This window comes from Epinephelus fuscoguttatus, linkage group LG6, assembly GCF_011397635.1.
Source record: "Epinephelus fuscoguttatus linkage group LG6, E.fuscoguttatus.final_Chr_v1".
NCBI classification, from domain to species: domain Eukaryota; kingdom Metazoa; phylum Chordata; class Actinopteri; order Perciformes; family Serranidae; genus Epinephelus; species Epinephelus fuscoguttatus.
This window is the reverse complement of record NC_064757.1, coordinates 13,799,510-13,824,409: the sequence shown is the minus strand read 5'-3', so window position 1 is coordinate 13,824,409 and position 24,900 is coordinate 13,799,510. Positions and strand designations below refer to the sequence as shown.

At 42.1% G+C, this 24,900-nt stretch overlaps 1 protein-coding gene across 2 annotated transcripts in view; it reads left to right on the top strand.

Annotated features, from left to right (window-relative positions):
• Positions 1 to 716: 716 nt before the first annotated feature.
• LOC125891008 (leucine-rich repeat transmembrane neuronal protein 4) overlaps positions 717 to 24,900 on the top strand; it is a 58,681-nt gene continuing 34,497 nt past the window's right edge. Inside the window, exons 1-2 of one of the 2 annotated variants that reach the window (XM_049579989.1) lie at positions 717 to 807; positions 1,289 to 2,829. In XM_049579989.1, the coding sequence (XP_049435946.1) occupies positions 756 to 807; positions 1,289 to 2,829 (1,593 nt within the window). In that variant the 5' untranslated portion in view covers positions 717 to 755. Of the gene's footprint in view, positions 808 to 1,288; positions 2,879 to 24,900 lie in introns of both variants that reach the window. The other variant, XM_049579990.1, reaches the window with a different exon arrangement.

The following is a 24,900-nucleotide window of genomic DNA, read 5'->3' as shown; positions in this document are numbered from 1 at the left end:
GTACATCTTCACAAATATCTAAATGCAGAGCAAACAGACATCCCATTCCTCTGCTGTAATTAGTATGCAGGCTCTGTTCACGAGGACAATGAAGTCTACTTTGGTGTGGGCTGCGGAGAGTCACTCAGTGACCAGGAGAGGGCATCTCAAGTCCTGAAACGAGCACCAGTGAGCTCAGTATAATCCTACACCAACATCATTCCTGTTGCTATACAACTGATTTATTCTTGATGCCACGGTCAACGGGTCTAATCCACAGCAGACTGCGCCTTTTCCCTCCGCTGTCCACATCTGATTCTGGATACATCCAACTTGTCGGGTTCGGACTTCAGTTTAATCCTGTCAAATTTCTCATTGCCTGGTTTCCGGTGTCTTTTCTGTCACTTAACCTAGATTTAACAATTGGTGACTCGGTGTTTAAAATGTATTTTCTCGCCTCCCTAAAGCACGCGCTCAACAGTGTCATTCTCATGAGGCTACAAGCTTGAGTGCGTCCATCCAAGGGCTTTGTAAGGTGGCGGTCCGAAATATGCATTATCAAGCTGATGTTGTGCGGTAACGTAGGAAACTACAGACAGAGGTTGATGCGCACCTTTTGGAGCTACTCACATCTCCGACAGGTGTGCGGCTGTGCGCAAAGCGGATCCGGCTGCGGCGCAAAGTGCGTATATTTCCCGTGCAGACAGGCGTCCTGGGTGCGTGTCCAACTATTTGGACAAAACGCCAAGTGCGTCTAACATGTGGACCTGGGACGCATGCAACAGAGAGCCCTAACCATGAGGAGGAGCCGACACCGCGCAAATATGGGTATGTACACTGTTCCGCAAGGTACTTATGGTCTGCATTTCTGCGCAAAGTCTTTAGTCATTTTCCTAATTACAGTTTACTTAAAGCTCATGTTGCTGGTGTCTTTGCCCTCCGCGGTTTGTGAGTGATGACTGCAGGCTGGGGGATCTGAAGGAGGTTTTTCTATCAACAACTATTTGACGGATTATGCCTGATGCATGTGGTTATCAGTCTCCTTTCAGTGTCTCAAGAACATGACTTTGACTGTGATAATGAATGGAAGTGTGTGTCTAGATTTGCCATGAACACAGGGATGCAAATGAAGCAGGCTGCAAATAACCCCCTCTGTTAACAAATGCTTCAGAACACAGTGTGGGTTATAATGTGCCCTGATTCAATTTCATTTAATTATAATTCTGTTTTGTTCTCTTCTCAGCTGTATATTGCTCCTCATTTGTATGTTTTATGCATTTAAGTCTATCACTTTTCTGTGTGTCTGCAGGACTTCTAGTGCTTTTCCGATGGCTTGTATTCACAGTGGTGGTGCCCGCCTGGCTGCTTGCTGCTCCGAGTGGTGTCCGTGAGCGTCCCTGCCCCCAGAGCTGTAGATGTGATGGGAAAATAATATACTGCGAATCCAACGCCTTCCGTGACGTTCCAAGCAACGTTTCTGTGGGCACACAGGGCCTCTCCCTGCGTTACAACAGCCTTGTGAACCTCAGAGCCCACCAATTTGCAGGCCTGAGTCAACTGGTTTGGCTCTACCTCGACCACAATTACATTAATGCTGTGGACGGCCAGGCTTTCCATGGGATACGGAGGCTCAAAGAACTAATTCTGAGCTCGAATAAGATTACACTGCTGAAAAACAACACTTTTCATGACGTTCCAAATTTACGTAATCTAGACCTTTCCTACAATAAACTGCAGGTTCTCCAGCCTAATCAGTTTGTGGGTCTGCGGAAACTACTCAGTTTGCACTTGAGGTCAAACTCCCTTAAAACGGTCCCGATGCGAGTTTTCCTTGACTGTCGCAACCTGGAGTTTCTTGATATTGGCTACAACAGGCTACGGAGCCTCACGCGTAATGCTTTTGCAGGACTCCTCAAGCTCATCGAGCTTCATCTGGAGCACAACCAGTTCTCAAAGATAAACTTTGCCCATTTCCCCCGCCTGACTAACCTGCGGGCGCTCTATTTGCAGTGGAACCGTATCAAACTGCTGACCCAGGGCCTGCCGTGGATGTGGACCTCCTTGCAAAAGCTGGACCTCTCGGGAAATGAGCTCCAAGTGTTGGATCCGAGCACATTTCAATGCCTCCCTAATCTGCAGACTCTTAACCTGGACTCCAACAAGCTCAGCAATGTGTCTCAGCAGGCAGTGGAGGCTTGGATCTCACTCACCACCATCAGTTTGGCTGGCAATTTGTGGTACTGTAATCCCAACATATGTCCCCTGGTGGCCTGGCTTAAAGCCTTTAAAGGTAACAAGGAGTCCATGATGATCTGTGCAGGACCCAAAGAGGCACAAGGAGAGAAAGTGACTGACGTGGTGGAGACTTACAACATCTGCACAGCGACACCGGCCCCTGTGCCCTCAACGACATCGCCCCTCACTTCTGCTTTTCAACCCGAGCTTCTGCCTCTCCCTACACAATCTGTGGTGGATAAGAAGCTGATCTGGAACAGAACAGCCTCCCCTACTCCCTCCGAGGCCTCCCCCACCATCCCCTTGCCAGACACTGAGTATGTGTCCTTCCACAAGATCATAGCAGGTAGCGTGGCCCTCCTCTTATCTGTGGCTATAATTCTACTGGTAATCTACGTCTCATGGAAGCGCTATCCCAGCAGCATCAAACAGCTTCAGCAGCGCTCGGCGGTTAAAAAGCGCCAGAAAAAGTCACGGGAGACAGAGCGCTCCCTTAATTCACCACTGCAAGAGTACTATGTGGACTACAAGCCTTCACACTCAGAGACTATGGATGTGCTGGTTAATGGGACAGGACCTTACACATACACCATCTCAGGCTCCAGGGAATGCGAGGTATGACCGTTGCCCTCCAAAAATCCATTTCCACTGCGAGGCATGAGAGGTAAATTTTCTAACAATCCGCGGAGAAAAGTACCTTTTTTTCTCCTCTGCTTTTGTCTGTTTTGGGATAAGGAAGCAAAGGTCGGTGCATGGTGACTTGTCGTACAATATGCTGGGTTTGTTCAGTTCCATGTGATTACCCAGCTGTTGTTCTGAATCATACAGTTTCATTGCTAAAATATGATTCCCATTAGCAGAAACTGCAGTGGCAGCTCCTCTCCCCAGAGAACTTGCATGCAGTAAGATGCATTATGCACAAAGTAGGTTCATCTTTCATTCTTGACATAAAAGAGCTCATTGATGAATCTATGTATTATCAGAGAGCCTATTATTTATTCACAAATGGCTTGCTGTCCAGAAAGGAATGACAAAAAATGATTAGATCAAGTCACTGTGCAGGTGGTCCTCTCCTATCCTGTGCGTTTGCTACTACAGCTGTGGTAGCAAATACACAAGCGGTGTGAGTTTTGATATTTGTTTTCTGCTGTATTAAATATGTAAATATTTACTATCATACCAGCTGATCATATATCTCATTTTCCTTTTTCTGCCTCCAGCAATCATGTACTTAAGATTTTACTCAGGAGTTTAATTTGCAAAGTTCAAACAGTCACCGCAGGCTGGAGAACACTATAAAGGCCTGCAGCCAAATAAAAAGATAAATTATGCATTTGGGCTTGATTTCTGTCTGGCTTTAGTGTACTGCTGCAGTAACAAACTTCATTATGCTACTTTTGTTTAATCTTGGAAAGATAAAGAATCTATTCGGCTACAAAGTTTTGTCCAAAAAGTTTAAATTGAAATTCTCATCCTAAAGCCAGACTTCTTCACATGGCTGACTCTGAACCAGTGTACGGCACAGAGGGATTGAGACAGAAAGCCTTGACAGAAAGACTAATCAATTTGCTCATGCTTAATGAGGCACTTTTTTTGTCCGTGTAGTCCTTTTTTCCCTAATGCTATGCATCACTCTTCCTTTGTCCAGCATCTTTTTTTTTTATTTGGCAGTATGGCTAAGTGTGATTAACAAGACGTGTTGTGTTGGGAAAGACGTCATGTCACTGGAATCTTAGCGGCACCTTTTGTCGGATTCACCAGACATGCTGTTAAGTCCAGGAGACATCTTTCTTCTCTGTTGTATCTGTCAGCGCTGCTCAGGGACAAAGTTTTATCTCACACTTGCACACAGCTCATTTCCTATATGCCACGTGGACCCTATAAATCATTTCATAATATGTTTTAAGTCAGTGGATTGCACTGTAGCACCACTTACACTCTTGTTGTGTCCTTTGCCGAAGTCACCGGAGAGGCCGACTCAAATATCTTTCATTGTTTTCAGTAATGTCACATACGACGGGGTACACAGGTAGCTAAATCAGCTCTTTGTCAGATTATCAGCGGGCGAGCATTTCTCAAACGCAAAAGAAGCTTGAGGTGAGATGGTCGGCTCATCAATCTTGTAGCTTTCATGTGAGAATGTGGCATGGGAGCATTAAATGGCAGACCTAATGGGGCTTCTGCTAGCTAGAATAACTAATAGCCCATCAGAGGTAAGGAGCCGAGACTTCCCTCAGCTTTGTTATTCCTTGCCCTCTGCAGCTCAAGGGAGCAGCCTTAGTTGTTAAAAATGTAATGGAATTTTTTTTCCCCCTGTATGTGTGTGTGTCTGTTACTTTTGTGCCAAACACTGCAATGCAAAGTAAGGACACAGAGTAGAGCAGGGGACTTTCCAAAACACAACCAGATTTGTATGTATGTTTAAGTGCAGTGGCACACGTAGAACAAAACAAAAAAAATTTGGTGGGTGACTGGTTGATGGGGGGCACAGGGTAGTGCCCTAGGCAGCTGTCTGTGTAACCTATTGGAAGATCTGCCGCTGTTCAAGCACCCTGACACACCTAGCCAACGGTCTGCCATTGGTCATTGTCGGCCCGTCGGTGAGCGTCTGTCACCCCAGTTCTTGCAGCATGTCCCACGCCGTTGGCACTAGTTGGCCCTTGTCGGCCCTTGTCAGCCCTTGTTGGCTTTATTTTCTAGCCTATTCAGCATGTTGAATTGGTGCCAGAGATGACTGAGCCCGTCGGTGAATGGCATCACTCTGACTGGCAGTTCAGATCAGTGCAAGAAGAGAAACTAAAGTCAGGAAAGCAAACAAATGGTTAAAGCCAAGAGATGGAAACTAACTTGTTATATGGGATAAGAACATTGTTTTAGCTACTGAGCTCTTTAGCAAGAACAATTCTTAATGGTTTGTGTTATTGTTTGCCAGCACAAGGCAAATTTTTCTCACAATATTGCAGCAAAAAAATGTCCTGCAGCCCAAAAAGCATTAGATCCATAGGCCATTATTATGAAAGAGATGTTGACAGGACACCATGAACTGCAAACAAGGTCAATTATGACATTTTCTATTGTGAATTTTTGATCCATGGAAGTTCCATTCTGACAAAAGTAATTTAAAGATCTGTGACATCATCACAATGTAAAGTCTTTGAGCCGAGCGGGAACTCATGGGTGGGGCCAGCGGGAGAAACACTACTACACATATTCAGTGGGCCACATACAACAGAAGTAAACCCGGAAGCTAAAAACTTTTTTTTGGTATATGCGCCAGATGAGCAATTCCGAATTTTGGCATCAGGTATCTAGGTATTATCATAAATCTATGATCCGTCCTATCAGTCTTCTGGTTTCCCATTTTGAATGATGATGACAGACTTCCACCGCCTGCTGGCATGGAGAGTTATTTCTTCTTCATGCAGGTGCAGAGCATATACTGTATGCTTGTTGGCCGTTGGCTGTAGTCTTTGCAGTTAGTTCAAGTGCAACTTTTTGGCACACAGTTGACATGAGGCAATGCAACAGTTGGCCTTTGTTGCTGCTAGTTCTTTGATGTCAGTTTGGTGTGTCAGGGCTTTAAGTTGCAGTGATGCATTTACACTTTCAATCTGTTTCAAACGGCTACATTACTTGATCCAATACAGTATCATGTTTATTGGCCACATAACTTGCATCAGAATTCAGTGGAGGTCGCAGTACAAGAAGCCCATGATGTGCAGCGATAGTGTCTAGGGCTATTAGCATCTCAATACAGGCAATGCAGCACAATCTCTCCTGATATATGAGGAGGCTTTTTCAGTTTTATTGAATGGCACACAGCAGAGAGTGTCAGGAAAGATGAAAGTGATGAAGATACCGTATATCCGGAAAAAAAGGCTGCTCCAGGGTCTAAAACCCAAATGTCAGAAGCGTACTCTAAATGCCCCAACCCAGTGAGCCCCCTGCACATTATTTTAGCTATCCCAGATAGCAAGCACTTAAGCTATTAGCTGCATTTTCAATTAGAAGAAAGAGCTTTGTAATTGAAGCCTGTTATCTTCTGCACATACCCAGACCAACAGACTTGAAGTAAATTTGTTTCTATAGATTTCCTCCAGCACAGCTCAGCAGGTTGGCTTCGACACTGCAAACTGAACTCTGCGAGTGTGAATTTCGATGAACACTTTGAACTGTGCGGTTCCACGGTCTTCTGTGGCACATTATTAAAAAAAGCCCTCTCTCCCTTGAATGCCATCCACTTCTGTGCTCACAGAGCAGCTGCAGTGGTTGACGTCCACCCACGGATCATCCCCCTGCAAAGTTAGTTGAGAAAATATTAAGGTGAAAATTCCCACCATCTCAGCCAAAGGCAATTCTTGTACTTGGGCAGAATTTGCAAGCATTAATAAGGTGAGGGGATCCTCCTGCTCACAGATAATTAAAGTGGGCTGTGAGAGAGCAGAGGAAGTGAAGAGAAAGGTGGGTGGGCCACTGCTGGTGCATCTATCTGACTGATACAAATGTTGTCCGAACGACTAGACTAAAAATAATTACAATTTTCAACTTCACTAATTTTTTCAAGCAGACAGGGTCAGGCGCATTGTAGTGTTAACACTCTGATGCTCAAACTAGCATTTAAAGTAACAATTTAGGCCAGCACAGGCTGTAATCATGCATCAAGTTGTTCTCATTTTTCCCCGCATTTGCACTCAGTAAAGTGGCACCCCGCATCCACCTCCTGGTTATATTCAAAACTAATGGCTCCTATGGATCTATCCGGTGTTTGCTTATTACAGATCCTGCAGCTGTGGGTACATTTTATTCAACAAACATTTGTTTAATTTTTAGGCTCCAGAATATGAGCCCTGTCTTTAAAATGTCACGAATAAGAAACAAAGATGATGAGCGATGAAAATACACTGCCTCTTCTTGCCAAGATGGCAGCTTGCACTTCATCTGTGCGTAAATGCACAGAAGGCAGGCTTCCTTCATATGAAGGGACTTTGACAGCTTTCAATATTTGTGGCTCACTTGCCAAATAAAGGTTAGCCACAGGAGTAGAACAGCCTCTAAAAAAGGATGCGTCATTTTCGGACACATCAGTCTGTACGTATGCTGTGGGACAACATGTACTGTTGTTATTTATGATAATACAACACATGCTGTGATGAAAGGTAACACACATACTGTATGATAAATGACACATCATTTGCGTTTTTGGTTATTCCATAAAAAAGCAAATCTTGTGCCATTAATCCTCATTTTTCTTGGTCCTCTTCTTGTTTTCTGGAATGGGAAATTACTGTAACTGCAAGACTGGATGGCAATGATCTATGGGTCCACAGAAGTAGACTACTTAGCTTTTATCATACCTGATGATTTTGTGAGAAATGGGCTTTGGTCAACTTGACTCGATTCAAACTCAACTGCAGCAAAATGCAGGGAGAAACAGCCTTTTAAGTGAATTGGCTGTAATGGCTCTTACAGAACATCATTTTTTAGCGTCATGTATCACTTGTCAGCAGTGGTGATGTAAGTTAGCCTGAGTGTCAGACTGAAGCTCCCAGAACCTTCAGTCTGACATGGCTTCCACTGAAGGCGATTTACAAGGGGGAGGGAATTTGATTTTTCCCTAACCAATCAGTAGAGATCAATGACTCACCCAGAATGTGACGTCATTAGTATCCATGCCTCGGGGGTGCCGAAAACAAGCGAGCATTGCCCGTTTAAAATGTCTCCGTCGTCGTGCATGCCCAGCTGCATCGCCGTTAAATCCAGTTTAGCAGCTTCCTTAATTTGGTCCTCCATTAACGTGAGTAGTGGCGAAATACCTCGATAGCATCGTTAATGTGGTCTGTAGGATCTGTAGCGGTCGCCATTGTTGCTATCCTCACCAGTTACCCACTGGCGTACAGCTTGACATCAGCGTGGCGCTGATTGGCTAATCGCTAGACCCGCCCCCACCCCCGGTGTTAAAAAGAGATAAATCGCAAATTCATTGAAGTATGCCAGACCAGAGATGCAAGCCTACTCAGCTGAGTGAGTGGGATCTATGGTCTGGAACCAGGCTAGATGTAAGTAAGTCATTGTAATAGATTTTAGTGCACTATCACTGCTTGGCAGTGCTTTTTACATTGGGACCTGTTGGTCACATAACAAAATGTGACTTTTTTCGGGGCCACTGCTGGCCATTTGAGTACCCTAAGCACGATAGGTTTGCTGTGCAAAAAACGTCGCACAGAGCATGTGATGTACGTGCCCGTAGCAGTGGCATTGCTTTTTTTTTTTCTCCAGTGTATGTTTATTATTCTTTTTTCTACAAACAAGCCAAATGAATTGCCCAGGGCAGCAAATATAATAATAATATATGAATATATAAGACAAAAATATAATTCATATTGTAGATGTTGAAATGAATAGTTCGACAATTTGTGAAACACACTTATTCGCATTTTTGCCAAGGGTGCGACTGACAGAAGTTTGATACCACGCTCATGTCTATGCAGTAAATGTGAAGCTACATTGAGCAGCCAGTTAGCTTAGCTTAGCAAAAAGACTGGAAACAGGGATAAAGAGCTAGCCTGGCTCTGTCCGAAGGAAACAAAATCCTCTACGGTAAATTCCTTTCACCTGTATTTGTGCATGATTTCTGAAAGCCTACAGATAAGCACAAAAAGAGTGGAGATCATGGGGGAATTTCAAGTGAGATACAATTTGAGGACACAATGAATATATTTTAAAAATGACCAAATATAATATATATGGTTATATGGTGAGAAGAATTCTCTGTCCACATGTCGCAATATATTTAATCTGCTCCCAGATCACCACCATCTACAAAGCTGCCTCCATTAAAAGGTACACTATTATGACCTCCTCCACCATCACCATGTTTATTGTTGTCAAGACTTTTGACCCTGCCCTTTAGTGCCATCTGGTGATGTATCAATGGCAACGTTAAGGGAGCATGGAAATAGGAGGGCCATGACGATCATGTTTGAAATTAGCGTAGCTATATAAGAGAATAAATGAACCTTAAGAGCAACATGCCTGTGATGTAGGGCGCTATGTGCCAGACTATTTCTTGGTCGGACTATTTCTTGCATGGCAACCTTAAATATCAAAATGGGACACCAGGAAGGGGGCATGTTTCCAGTCTTTATGCTATGCTAAGCTAAGCGGCAGTAGCTTCATATTTAGCATACAGACAAAAGCTGTACCAGTCGTTTCTTCTAATCCTCAGCAAAAAAGCAAAAATGCTTGTTTCCCAAAATGGCTAACTACTTCTTGAACAAACGGTCAGCTCATTCAGCGTTTAATGACTTAATAAAGACTCTATACTAACTATATACCAGCCTCTAGACGTGCCAATGGCAGACTTTTAGTATAAAATCTATCTAAAACACACATAACTGAATTCAGACAGCATCCCTTTTAGTTCCAGCCAAGGCTGTGACTTCATGCTGAGTTAAAACGCTGCAGTGGGATTCATTAGCACAAATGCACATAGTCAGACCTCAGACCTATCTGTGGTGTTAAGCGCCTCTCAGGTTGCTCTGTGCGTGGGGTGAGATCTCCCCCAAACAAACATACTCTGCGATATGTATGATTCTGACTTTTGGCAGATGTTCCTCTTGGAGGTGTGATGTCTGCTCTGGTGAGGAGGTGGAATACATTTAACAAGCCTAGCAGCAGAGAGAGGCAACACAAGATCTGTGCAATTATAGCCTCTAATCCAACATGGCTTGTTTAAATGAATATGGCAATTCTGTTGTTTCATAATAATTAATCTTAGCATCTCCTCTTTCATTCAATAGATGTTTTCACGATTTTATTATTCTCATTATGATGTACTAATAGAACATGGCCCAGCCTGCTAATAGCTTAATCTGGCACAGGCAGAAAATATGATGTTCTTCCTCCACGCTTCAACACAGGCAATATTGAATTTCACTCTGGGTTAGACTTATTTACAGAACATATACAACGAACTGCTGTTTGTGTCTCTGACTGATCATTACAGGCTCTTGCAGGAAGCCTAAAGCCAGACAAATCATAGTCGCAGGTAGATCACTGAGAGAACATTTTGCTGGGGAGGGAAAAAAAGAAATGAAAGTCATCGCTTTGGTGACCTCCAAACCTCCATTTTAAATTGAGGTCAGCATTGATTGACAACATCATTAACTCCAATAATGCACTTGATATAACACAATAACCTGGTCTTTCACTTAAGCCCAAGATCAAATGAACTTGTTTGCCACAAACAAATCAGGGTCCATGCATGCCGGGACTTTAGTTTACAAAATAATGTAACAAGGACCTCTGGGAATTTTAAAATGGAAGTAGAGGACTCATTTTTCCCAAACTAATTTGAGTAAAAATGAAAAAGACCACTGAGATAAATCAAACTAATACATCCTCTCCCATCACACAATCTCCAGTGGTCCTCCCCTCCTGCAGCCACACATAAACCATGATGAATATTTAATGGGATATTAAACTTCTCTTCTTTTTCGTGTTCAAGGCCATTTTGTTCAGGCAATGGTGAATCAGCTAAAACCAATTTTGAGTTAATTAGAAGTATGTTTGGTGGAAACCCTGTCTGGTGGTAAAAATCTCAAATTCCAGTTAGTGAAGACGCTTGATGTCAGTAATTAACTGGATGCGTTACCGAAAACAAGTGCTAAGCAACTACAACACAGCCATGCAAGCAGCCCTGCGAATCTATAGCTTACTGACACACAGCTGTTTACTATGTTCACCATCTTAGTTTAGTGTGTTAGCATGCTAACGTTTGCTAATTAGCACTGGACACAAAGTACAGCTGGAGCCATACTTGCCAATCCTCCAGATTTTTCCGGGAGCCTCCAGTTTTTCATTGCCCTCTCCTGGTTTCCTCCCAGGGTCACAATTCTCCCATAATCTCCCAGTTAGCATATTTTCACACCTTTTTTTCCTTCTCATTATCACAACCTGTTTTACAGCGTGTATATGCCAAAGCTTTAAGTCTACTATTTCCTCCCAGTTGAGGCTTTCCCCTCTCTCCCTCTTTCCTCCTTCTCCGATACTCCCGTTCCGGAGAGGGGCCCCCGTCAGGCCTGCATGAGTTGGGCGTGGCTGCTGGTGGACACCTCATTTACATGCTGACCATGTTACACGTGCCTAAGTCCAACGGAACACTCAGGGGTCGGGGGGGACCAACCCCACCACAGCAGGGTACCCAGCTGTCTTCCAGAGACCGTGAACGTCTGCCTTGCTTAGGCATCCATGACCCCGGGGTGTGTGGGCCAGGGAGGACAGCCGGCTGTGAGTCCCTGACACAGGCCAAGCCTACAGCCTGGCCTCCCTCCTTCTTTGTGGTAGTCTGCAAGAGTACAAGAGGAATTAATCAAAATCAAAACCAATTTAAATGTATTTAATATAAAAATGCTGATGCAGTGTACATATTATTTTGTTATTTTCATTTCTTAAAAGTCACCAGAACGTAGGAAAATGCTCCCAGAACCCCCTCGACTGCCACTTTGGTTTAGAAATCCTGCCTATTTTTGAGGTCTCAAAGTTGGCAAGTATGGCTGAGGCTGGTGTGAATGTCATTCATTTTGCGAATATTAAGTTGTAAACCGTAGAATGGAAGGAAAAGTCAGGAGATCACCAGCATTAGTAGGATTCATCATCTGGGGACTATGAATGTCTGCACACAATTTCATGGCAATCCATAGGTGTTGAGATACTTAAGTCCAAACTGATCAACCGACAGACAAAGCTATCCATTGAGTCATGTCACTGGCATGGCTAAATCAAACAAGTCTTCTAAATCAAATGACAAAAATGTGTCGTTTGTAACCGCTCCCCTGAACGACACATAGGCTGTGATCATTTCCTGATCTGATGTCCTTGTCAGGGCAACATCAGTGCCTTCCAAAACTGCCACAAATTACTCTAAAAATTCTAATTCCATTAATTCTCATGGTTACAATAATAACGACTTCATGGTTGGGGAATCATAAGGATCATGGTTTTCAAGAAATTAACACTGACTGTCGGTAGGAAACAGGAACAGTGATGTGCTAAAATCTGAATTTCTACAGACCCAGACAACCTCTTCAACCTCCTTCCTGAGTTTGTGGCACTATAACAACGTAACACTATTTTCATCGTTGCTCCCAACAGACAAGTCATAATTCCTACAGCCGAGTGTTGTTTTGGGGCATTTGTTGAAACAAGTGATGCTGCTGTTTTTCTTGGGAGGACAATCATTGTTTTTTTTTTCCTCGGGAAAGTAGTCTAAAAAAAAAAAAAAGAAGTCTAAAGTCTTAAATCGTCAATTCCCAGTCTTATCTGAGCAATTAATACAAATGCCTTAAAGGAATTATCTTATCAAGCAATTTGAATGTGCAATTTGGGGATGTACCTTGTTTCCTGGACTGAGTTTATTGTTTGAGCGCATAATGTCTCATCCACTGCAGCATTTCCAGTTGGCTATAACTTCAGGGTTGAACATCTAGTTTTGGTGTCAGACACACTGAAGGATTGGCTCACAATTTTACACTGGCATTCAACACCCCATCATAAAAGAGAAATGCATTATAGAAGAGGCACAGAAACCAATTTCTCTGCTGACAGCAGCCTCAACAGACCACAATGCAATGCAGCCTCGTGATATGCTGTGGTTTGAGTCAGGGGTGGGACTCTTTTGACCCTCGCTATATGCTACCTCTGTTTGCTACACACTTTGTGCAGACACATATGGCCCAATGCAACACGCTTTCCCTCACTTCTCTGGCAGTTGTCGAATGGCATTTAGCGAAAAGCAGGAAATCGCTAACTGAAGCCGAAGCAGGTGTGGCAAGTTGAAGGAAGTTGGGAACCCAAAAAATAATTTATGTCACCTCAATGCTAAATCACTTCTGGCATGCAGTGAGCACCACAGATTGATAATACATAAGAGTGTAAGTGTATCCAAGAGAGGATTTTTCCATTAAGTCTTCAGTCTGAGTTAGAGCCGAGGAACAAAAGAACTATTTCAATTCTCGTGGAGTCTGGACCAGTGTTTCCCCTGAAAAAAAGTATGTGCAGAAATCTCTAAATTTCTAATAACTTCTCAAAAATCTGAATCCCATATTGAGTGTCCTATTATTATGCCATATCTATCCATCAGTAATCACATGCCCTGGATTCCCTCAGTTTAAGCTTCTGCTCACTCAATCAGTGATACTTTTGCTTTAATGGGATTTGACAGCTTATCTAGCAGTGTATGAAAAGTCGGGCCACCGCGGACAGAATGAATAATATAACACGAAAATATTAGACATAACATTTTATGCTGTTTTATGGTCACAGCAGCCACGTTAATTTTTCATCTCAGCTTGAAGCAGTTACTGCCTATTTAGCCCTTCATTTTATTATGATTCATTTAATTAGGGTTATTAAGTTAATTTGACTGAGATGCTGTAGTTCTGCCGACTGTGTCACTTTCATTCACTGCAAAAGAACTTGAAAGTGATCCTTAAAAGAGAATGAAGTGTTGACTTGGCACATTACAGCGTGTCCCAGTAAGTTGGTGGACTGCAATTTGTATCTCCACCCTCCTCCTCCACACAAAGACAGGACAGTTTCTTTTATCTTTTTTTCCGTCGGGAAGGATTTTGATGTAATGTTGAAGTCTACCTCGAGAATAGTATTGTGATTTCCCCGGAAACTAAAACCCCTTCATCACGTAGCTACAACGTTTCAGTCTGTCTGATGGGACAAATGGTGAATCAGTGAGTGCAATCTGAGAATGATGCAGCATCTCTGCCAACTTCTCCTCCTCCTTATTGTGAAACGCCTGTCAGGCAGCCACATGTGTAGGGGGAGATTTCCCCAAAATAAGCATAGCCTGGCACATTTCTGTTACCTACTGTTTGGCAGTGTTCTTACTTTTGTGTGGTCTACTTTATAAAGGCAGTGCTGACACAAAGACAGATACTTACCAGAGAAAGAAAAAGTTAAACAAGTCCACAGCCATGCCAGCAGCTCTGGAGGCTGCACTTGGCCACAGTCTTGCTTTGAGCTAAATACTAGTATCAGAATGTGAACTTCCTAACAATTAGTGCATTTTGAACCACCTTTTTTGTGTGGTCATTTTGAATTAGCACATAAAGCACATATTCCAGCGAATATAAAAATTTGCTGGAATTTCAGGAAAAAAATAATTTGCAAAAATATATATTTTAATTCTTGGCTGAGGTGGAAAGATTCATATATCAATAATAACAAAATACAGTACAGTGCAATGGAAACAAACTTAGCGAATAGATCATGACTTACATGTATGGATGGATTACTAACAGGCCTACTGGGGCACAGGTCCAGGGGCTCCAAGTGTCAGGGGGCACTTTTACACGTACCAACCAGGAAAAGACACAAAACTACCTACCTCAAACACTGTGTGTCTTCCTTTTATACAGGAAAGATGATAGGGTTCTTTGCACATCTGTGCCAAGGGACCCTTCATGCTGACATGAAGTATGTTGCCTATGGCTCATTTATTTTCCCTGTTAGATACGTATACTGATACGGACAGAGCCTTCTGTCCATGCTCTGTGCACGTTTTTGGAAAGCTTACAGATATAGACTAAACGGAGCACCGGAGAGGCAGTGTAGCATAGTTCAAGTGAGATGCAACCATAGGAGACAATGAAGACATTTTAAAAATGGCAGAACGGAACAAATCGTGGCCATATAGTGAAAAGAATTCTACGCCCAGAAGTTGCGACCTATGTAATGGCCTCACAGACCACCACTGTCTACAGCGCTGCTTCCACTAAAAAGTACATTGTTACGACCTCCTCCACGGTCACCATATTTGCTGTTGTCAGAAACTTTTGACTCTTTTCTCTGGTGCCATTGATTGGCTGTACCTATGCCAACACAAAGGACATGTGGAAGTATGTGGGCAGTGACAGTTACAACATGTGAAATGGACATATCTATTTTTGTGTGTAAAGACAGCGCAAATGAGCCATCGAACATCAGTCATGCTTCTGCCTCTGCTGAAGAGACAAAAACATCAGATCTGTGTGGAACGACAAGAATACTGTAACCTTCCTCAAATGAAGAAACATTAATCAAACATAAATGTCTTTTTCCCATCACAGTTTTACATGGTTTTCCATCGTTTGAGCTTTGACTGCCGCTCATCTAATAACGTTATCGAGTTGCGCTCTCTTCTTCTACAGTGGTTTGATCGTACCTAACTGTAGAATTACCAACACCATGTGTTTTATGAGTCCAACTTATTTGCACCAACAGTAAAGGTGCATTGATTTGCATTTCCTTTGGATGATTTGCTGGAATTTCAGTTAAAATTTATGCTACATTTGGATGGAAATGTGACTAATAACAACAGCTGAAGCTGATGGAAATGCCATTCTTGAAGTATTTGGTCTTAAAGGTCCAGTGTGTAGGACTCAGAGGCATCTATCAGCAGACATGGTATGTAATATTAATAACTATTTTTTCATTGGTTTATAATCATCTGAAGCTAAGAATCATTGTGTTTCTACAGTAGCCCAGAACAGACAAACCAAATGTTGTCAGCTACCATGGTTCTCCTACACGTTTGGCACACGGGAGAAGTTTGAGTTCTGCAACCTCACTGCTACAGTAGATGCCATTAAATCCTACACACTGGACCTTTAAACCACAAAATTGGACATTAAAATTTTGACCTGATGGATGAAAAGTTGACGTGTGTGTGAGCCAATCCATTCAGATGTTGAGGAATTTCATTGGATGAGTGAAAACTTTGGCCTACTGTGGCATTAGATGAAAGGCAGAGAATCACCAAAGTCAGAAGAATTCCTCCTCTGTGAACCATCTGTATATAATTGAATATTTGCTGGCGTATAATTTGTTGTGACATGCATTGTGCACAGGTGGAGGCAGAGGAGGGATTCGTCTCTCCGTTTTCCCCTCCGCGTGCCAATGTCTCCTTTTCAAATCAAACAAATGGGTCAGCCCTTTGTTCCGGCAGAACATTTTTACTTGCCCTATCTGAAAGGCATGTAATACGCTCTGATCAGCAGGGTGTTTCAGCAATCAAAATCTAAAATGCTTTCCGGATTTGAGTGAGTAGACATCAGGCAAATATTAACCGAAAATGTCACTCCATGCTGGGCAAAATGATAGTAAATGTGGTCATTCAGAGAGAAGAAAAACAACACTATCTGCACAATACAGTATGTGGGGCAGATCATCCTGTCAGGATTATATGTGCTCTGACTGAGCAGAATTTAAACAGACCTCAGCTGATTTCAGGCTTTCTATCATTTCATTTCTCCATTCCCCAGGTACCATACTCCATGTTATAGTGGCGTGTCTTTTCTCACCAACATCCTCTTCTTGCCATGTTTCCTCAGTCAGTGAAAAAATAAACAGGCCAACAAACCAGGTAACGTGCAGTAGGTATACAAACAGACAGAGACGAAAAGAGAGAAAGCTGCTTACAGCAGAATTTGAAATGTGACGCTTTTCTTGACAGTACTTTATATTACATCGGTCTTGCTTTGGTCAGCAAAAGAAATTTGTAGGACATTTTACAAGAAATCATAACAAGAGACTATTGATTAATTAGCCATTTTTTTGGAAATTAGCTCATTTTTCTCCTGCCATTATACCCTGCAATCAAATTAACCTGAGAATGACATATTGAGATAGAAATTATATTTAAATTTTAATATAAAGAGAATATATTGAGAGCCATTGTTAAGGGAACTTGGTTCTGAGATGAAATTATCATTTATGCAAGTCATCTATCATTTCCCTCCCATTGAAATGATGCAATAGATAGAAGAATATTAGTTTTTGTGAAATGAGTCACACTTCAAACAGAGACGCTGGAAAATTCTTATTACTTGCATACATTTTGAAAAGGTCATATTTCCTAAAGTAAACCTAGTGAGCTCCTGCTACACCACCAGGCACTAACCTGTTTGGTTCAGTAGCTCTAGTGCATTTGCCTGCTTAGTTGGGTTTGTTTGGGCTGGTGTGAAAGCAGTCAATTAAAGTCTGGTACAGACAAAACAACTGGACTGAGACCTCTTTAAAAGGAAGGTCTTAGTCTTCTTCCATTGGGGCTAGCAAATGCATCCAAAGGATTTTGTGATACAAGATGTGTGACTTCCGCATGAATTCAAAAGCTAAACTACTAATAAATCCATCTGCTGGTGGTGAACTATTTGGGGAGCAATCTTAAAGTCCCTGTATGTGACATTCAGAGCATCAGTATAGCAGCACACTATTTGCTATGTAAAGATATGGTGGATTATGGCATCAAGAGCAGACAATGAAGTCACGCTCCCTCTGTGTGCTGTGAATGTTAGTGCATGTGAGCCCCTGTGTGTGTTCGTCCCACTGGCTAGCTAATCACCATAACTATGCCCTGTGCTCATAATGGTGATTACCACTAGTATTGTTACAGGGTTGTCGAAGAAGCGTAGTGCCCACCCTCCGATCCCCTCCTGTCAGCACTGTTGCTGCTGTGAACACTGTGAGCTGTTAAAGACTGGTTCAAACACCACCATGTTGAGAGCCATGCGCAGACAACCTCTAAATCATAGAAGTGCTCTGAATATTGAGCTCTTTGAAGTGATCAGTCTGTATAATATATACATATATTTCTACAAATCATTTGGTAACCATGGTAACACATGTGTCAGCGTGAAAGTGTATAGCTTTTCCCTGATCAATCAGATAGTCGAGAGCAGTTAAAACTGTAATATGCTGAATGTGTTCTTTGGCAGTTCATCAAGTCCATTAAAAAGTGCGCAATGTAGTGACCTCACAGAAATACCTCCTGTTAATACTGCTCTTTTTCTTCTTTATGTTTTCCGCCCCGTCTTGACCTGTTTGTCATAATTCATAATAAGTGGTCGGTTTGGAGCCTGGCACTAATAGTGTTCAGAATCAGTTCTTTATGAGCTCTTTGTGACACCAGAGAACATAAATATACATTAGAAGCTTTAAAGTGCTGCATGACCTGCTGTCAATCACTCCAAAACTGTCCAGTCAATGGGTTACCTGTCACTCTGTATAACTTCATATTTAAAGCTTTGGGCTCATTAGTAAAAAGCTAGTGTGAACATAAACCAGACCAGAATCAAAATGCAACAGTGAATCAGTTTTTCCCTTGGTCCAGAGTCGGACCAAATTAATAGAACTTCAGGTGTGAAAGCGCCCTGTGTGCTGCAGTAACGCACACAGTTTGTTTTCCAAACTTATAGGCAGAAAGAGTATGATTAGTTGCAGTTTGTAAACACAAACATTCAAACTTGGCCTCTCTCCTGGCTTAATGGCTCCTCTTGGGTGTGTGATTATCATCTGGCACCTGGTCACTATGCTTTTATAGAGTCCCACCCCCACACCACTGGCCAAATATCGATGCCCAGAAACATCCTGAGCACAGCAAAATAACAAGAAAATACAGGAACCTCAGAGGCTGAAAAATGAAGCCAGCACAGAATTGGCAAAACCTGCAGTTCCTTCAGTGTCCACTTGAGGCTTGCTCCAATCCTCAATCCCCCTGGAACCCCATGTTAAAATGCTGGACTTAAACAGCAGAAGAAAAAAAAAACATGTTTAAAGCCTGTTACAAAACACGGTTTTGATCTCTGTAGGTAATTTCAACATTCGTGACAATTAACCCACCAATTTACATTTTATTAAGGCTTAAATTTATGCATGATTAAGAGCATGGCCACGCTGAGTGACAGGCTGTCCGCAAGGTGTCACCACAGTCTATGAGTCAGGTCCACCCCTTGTTCCTTAACAGCCACAGCCTGTCGTCCAAATATGGTCACTTCAGGTTCCGAAAATCCAATATGGCGACACTAAAATGCCAAACTTTAGGCTTCAAAACGGACGTAACAAACCAGTGGGTGACATCACGGTAGTTACGTGCATTTTTTTATACAGTCAATTGTGTCTGCAGACACTGCCACACACTTGTAGTGGGTCATAAGTGATGATTGGGAGGGACTATTTTGGTATGGAGTACACTCACCTGGAGGAGCAGAAAGAAAAAATACAAAATAAGAATGAGGTCACACTTAGATGTACCCAGTGTTAAGATACACTATGCATACATGCCTGCATCTATCTACAGGGTAAATACATAGTAATATAAGGCTTTTCTAATCTCCCCCACATGCATGACATCAGTTGGCAGGGCCTCCCGAAATTTTCACAAATCACAGTAACTGTTGTAATATTGTAATGGTGTCTGTACAGAACACATTCCAGTTTTTTACTAGGCTCTCTGCCCTGGTGGGGTCACCAGTCATTGTTCTCTAAAAATGGTGGAGCTGGAAGCTGCTCTGAAAAAACAAGGTGGTTGAACCTGACCAAACCCTTGAATGTGATTAGGTAACATATTCTTTTGAGTCCTGATCCAGTGACAGTTGCTGGTAGGCATGGCTCATATCCAGCTTTGTAAATGTCCTTCAGTTAGAGAAAGTCGTGGTTTGGGTTATAATAACTGTATTTTTAAGGTCAGGATACCTTCATGTTAAAATAAAATCTACTCTGACAAGGTTAAGGAACAATCATGGTCGAGGTTTAATAAAAACAGTCAGAAGTCAGACATGATGCAGCTGGTTCTCCTGGGTGAACAGTCTCCCACATATACTGTATGGGATGTAATTCTGATGTAACACATAGATCCAAAACACAGGAGACCAGCATGCAGGGATGCTGTATGTTCTGCAGAGCTTTGCTACCACAGATAAATCAGTGGGTGAGATTATCCCTGGAGCTGGGAGGAGAGGCATTTCATCAATTGGAGATCAGGACTTTGTATTGATCTCACAGCCCATGCATGTTTGACATTACTGAAACCTCTCCCTGTTTTTGGTGACTCTTGGATCTCAGTCAATCCCCATTTCCATAGAGCACAGAAAGGTGTGAGTTCGGTGCAGTGGCAGACCTGAGAGGTCATGTGCTTCTGTTGCTCCAGAGCTACTTTTCTTTTCTCCTTTTTTCCCACCCACCTGTCAAGCTGTTTCTTTTTTGTAATGGTTTAACCATATGGCACAGACACTGTCCTCATATGCAGACAATTTTCTGCCTTTTTTTTGGTCTTCTTTTGGCCCAACCTTGATTTTGTTCTCAAAGCAAATCAAACAAAATGTACCACTTTCAAATGCAAATGTAATCCTCAATATTAAAGCAGCTTAATTCAGAATTTAATGTTTTGCTAAAGATATTATAGAATCAATGATGGAAGCTACTTTGCACTGCAGAGTATTTTGCTGCCCACAATGCATTTTTTGTGGTAATGTTTTTCCAACCACATTCAGCCTGTTACAGTGACACTGCAGCACACTTTGTACCATGACATATCTCTTTTTGCTCTTACTTAACATATCAGTGCCACAGCACACTTGAAATAGTCGAGAAGGGGACTTCATGCATTCAGATGTATCAAGTGAGCAGAAAACAGGGTTGCTGATATGAATCGTTATGAGCAGCAGCGTTTAATCCAAAATGTGTCACGTTAACCCACAAGTCAGAGAGATGCACATTCACACATACTGCTGGAGTCATACATGGCTTGACGTCTCTCTTACAGCTTACTCACACACACACACACACACCCACACACACACACCAACACACACCCACACTAACATTCATTACCAAAGAGTTGTGGGAAGCGAACATGGTGGCAGTTACGTCCGACAGCAAAGTGAGGAAAACAAGTTCCATTGTGGAAATTATGAATAAATCATCATCTGTTTGTCAGCAATTTACCAGACAGGATGGCTTTTTCCGATTCAGTGACAATTACTGCAACAGATACTGGAAACCCTTGACAAGGGCCCTAAAGCAGCCCCTAAAGCTTTGTGTGTGCTGGCTGACACCCCATCATGTTCCTGTTAATGTACTTGAAAGATGCTGAATGGAGAGGTTTTTCAGACTCATGAATTTCTCTCTTGGTTAACTGTGTATTTATATTACTACTGGTTACACTCACAGAACGGCTTCTCCCAGTCGATTATGAAAGCTCCAGTAAGATTACAATAAGTACAGCAAGGGCCACTTCACGGTGGAATTCATTTTTGTGGTAATAATTGCGATTTTGCATAATGTACGGGACTTAATTACATCCTGAATTTTTGAGTAACTATAAGGACAAGAAAAACTCTGACTGCAGTGGTATGACTGCGAAAATTGGAGAACAGAAAATCCTGAAGTTGAACTTCCTGACATCTCAAAATTACCTCCATTAATCATAGCTGATGTGGAAGCCAACAACCATGGGCTCTATTTACAGGAATCAATGATGCAGGTTATCAGGTTCCTGAAAAAGGCAACCCTCTCAACATGGTGGAGCAGCGGCAGGACGCTGGGCTCTGCTCAGATCATTGAACTTCTCACCCTGTTATGCAAAGTGAGCCCAGCCACTCTGCGAAGGAATCTCATTTGGCTCCTTGTGTCAGTAATGGCGACGATTTAGGCTCTCATAGCTGAAGGCACCACCAGTGAATCTGGAGCTTTGTTCTGCAGCTCAGCTATTTCTTAAAGTCAGTGTCCTTTTAAGTTGCCTCAAGCCATACCTTTCTCTTCTCAGCAACAGCACTTGTCATTATTACGAGGAGAACAAGGATGCAAAATGAATTTGTGGATTCTAAGATTTTTTATTGTAGGCCGACACTCACTTTGGGTGTTGATGCTACCTCATTCAGTGTGCAACAAATGAGGATTTTCAAGTAGGACAGAAAGAAAGTGAAACACATGATTTTGCTGAGACTGTATTTTGTATTTTTATACTCTGACACCGGCCTTACAGAGGTATCTCACTGCTGGAAAGATGGTCTTTTTATAAAACTGGGCTGTTGATCAAATTCACAGTTGAACAGAAAGCTAAATATGTTTCTGGAAGCATTTTAGGCAAAAAAAAAAAAAAAAAAAAAAAGGCAATGCAGTAACAGATGCATTCGATCACCACTGCTTTGATTTACCATTTGATCTGAGTTTGGACTGTTTTCTTTTTTTGTTTTTTGTTTTTTGAGAGAGAGAGAGAGAGAGAGAGAGAGAGAGAGGGAGAGGGGCAGGGTCTTTCTCTAAATCCGCTTTTAAACTCTTTGTGTCCATGGTGCAGAAGTACAATCTATAGTTTGAGCAACAGCCCTGGAGCCACCAAAAATCCGCCGGATGACTTCTGCTCATGTTCTGCACTGACTTGGGAAATAAGTAGGGAGATCTAGGCACTGGGACATTGAGGGAAGTTTAAGTTCATTTGCACATACTTCCCACATTATTATGATTCAAAGCTGTTGAAAATCGGCAAAGTGTCCCTTTAAAGCTGCATTATGCAATTTTTGACCACTAGGAAACAGAAAACAGTGTCTGAAAATAACTTGTTTACTTATTTAATACTTATGGATATATTTTTGTGGGATTTCTACTGTTTTGTTGTGTCTTTCGGGCATTGCAAAAAACAGATAATTTACCTTGATTATGAATCAAGCCCTATATTTACATATACGACATCAGCATCATGTTATTAGTTTGGTGTCTGTGTAAAACTCACTCTTTGTCATGTTGGCTTTGCCTTTTTCAGTGTAATAAAACTTTTAAGGGAGCTATAATCCAGTGTTTGGACACCCTCTCATTTATTATTCCCTCTAATAGACACTCAGTGGTTTACTCTGTAGTGGGCAGTAAATTGAGATTTTGGACACTTATGAATCATCATCACTTTGTGTTCTCACTGACAGATGTACTGTTACAAAACTATTTTAGCATCTTTAAAATGCAACACACTGCACTGTGGAACTCTTTGCAGAAATAAATGTACAAGCCATGGACACGACTTTTTTTTTGTTCTATTGTAAGAATTTTGGAAGGCCGCAATCATGATTACATTTCACACTCAAAATTCAAACACTAAATTTAGTGCACTACATAGTAGTTAGGGAGTGATTTTGGACACAGTCCTTGTTCCACTGTTGCTCTCCTGAACAGGTTGTTATGTCTACCGTGTTAGCAAACGGCTGCCTACTCACTCATCTACAAAAGCAGAAACAGAGCTGCATGAGTATTCCCATTAGAGTCCCCCTTCCCACCACTTGTTGAAGTCAATCGAATGCAATCATACCTAGGCTGTATGTATTTATAGATAAATGCGTCATGGAGAACATTTGATTGTTGCTTGTTGTTCAAATGTTGACATTATTTAGGCACAATATAAGGCTATCCGCAACTCACTTCCTATATAGTGCTGTATACAACTATAGTGGTAAAATTATAAGAGCTGTATCTCATTATGTAAAAAGCTGTCACACTGGATAGTGTGCAATAGCAGAGTGCTTCTTGTTTTCAATGATGTGCTTTTTAAAACACATCTGTGCCTACAAACACACATGTAAATGCCAAAGTGATGTCATACACTACATACTGTAGCCTACACTACACACGCCCACACAATCACTGAAACCAAGCCAGGTGCATTGATGACTCCAAACCGCTTCTACTCTAGGTGTTTGTGTGTGCAATAGACTGAAGCCCTGTCCACAGTGTTCTCCTGCCTTCCACCCATGCACACTGGGATTGGCTCCAGCCATTGGACATGGATGAGACCTACAATGCAATACAATGGAAACAGATGTTTACTGTCATTGTGGAGAGGTGGTGCTGTCCAAGCAAGTCCATTTGCATGTTGACGGGTAAAGAATGAAAAAGTGGGAGCAATATGATTTTTTATATTTTTTAATCTGTTTTTAACCCATATAAATGTAATGTGGACAATCCGCATCTAAATACAACCTTGAATGAAATCCAGGTAGAAATGGGTTCATACACAGACGGAATAAATTACTTTGTGAGCATCGTCAGAATATGAAGCAAGCAGTAAAATGGAAGCCAACTGTTTGCAGCGTCTAACAAGGCTAAGATGAAAGCAGCCCTCTACTAACTGTGTCTGTCACCTCCTGTTGTCCCCACACTTTCGTCACACAGCCATGTCATGACCGTGAAGTAACACACATGCAGAGGGTGGTATTCTTTAAAAAAAAGAGAGAGAAAGAAAGAAAATAGGGCTGAAAAAAAAACACAGTGGGTCTTACTTAGCAGGGTGGCCGTCACACACTGTTGCTGGTGTTTGCTCATTGTGAGCAAGTGGGAGCTCATGTTCTTGTCGTCATAGTGACTCGTACTGGTTGGTTCATGCAGAAGGTTGCAGGATCTAAGGATATAGTCTGAACCTCCTCACGTTATTGTTCTTCTGCTGACAGTGAATAAAGAAAAACGGTAACAGTTTTGTGTATGAACGAGATATGTGGCTGCTTACACTTACTTTCTCTTTGTGATCATTAAGTGTCTTTTTGTATATTTGTGAAAGACACCTTACACACACTGAGCTACCTTTCATAAAATATAGGTTATTTTGAATTGAAAACATGTTTGACTTAAGTTTTAACTGGGTCTTTACTGAAATAGATTGACTGCAAGTACAAGCACTGAAAAACAAGACAGTATACAGCCACGCAAGTGGTCCTTACCAAGGAACAGGAGGATATCTGTGGCCACCAAACACTTTAGGTATAGTACCCGTAGAACCACCACATAACCTGTACGGACATGTGACTAAATCCTAGATCTGTTCAGCGTTTCCACCAAAGATAGGTGGGGTTGTTGTTACTCACTGCTCCGTCCAGCTTT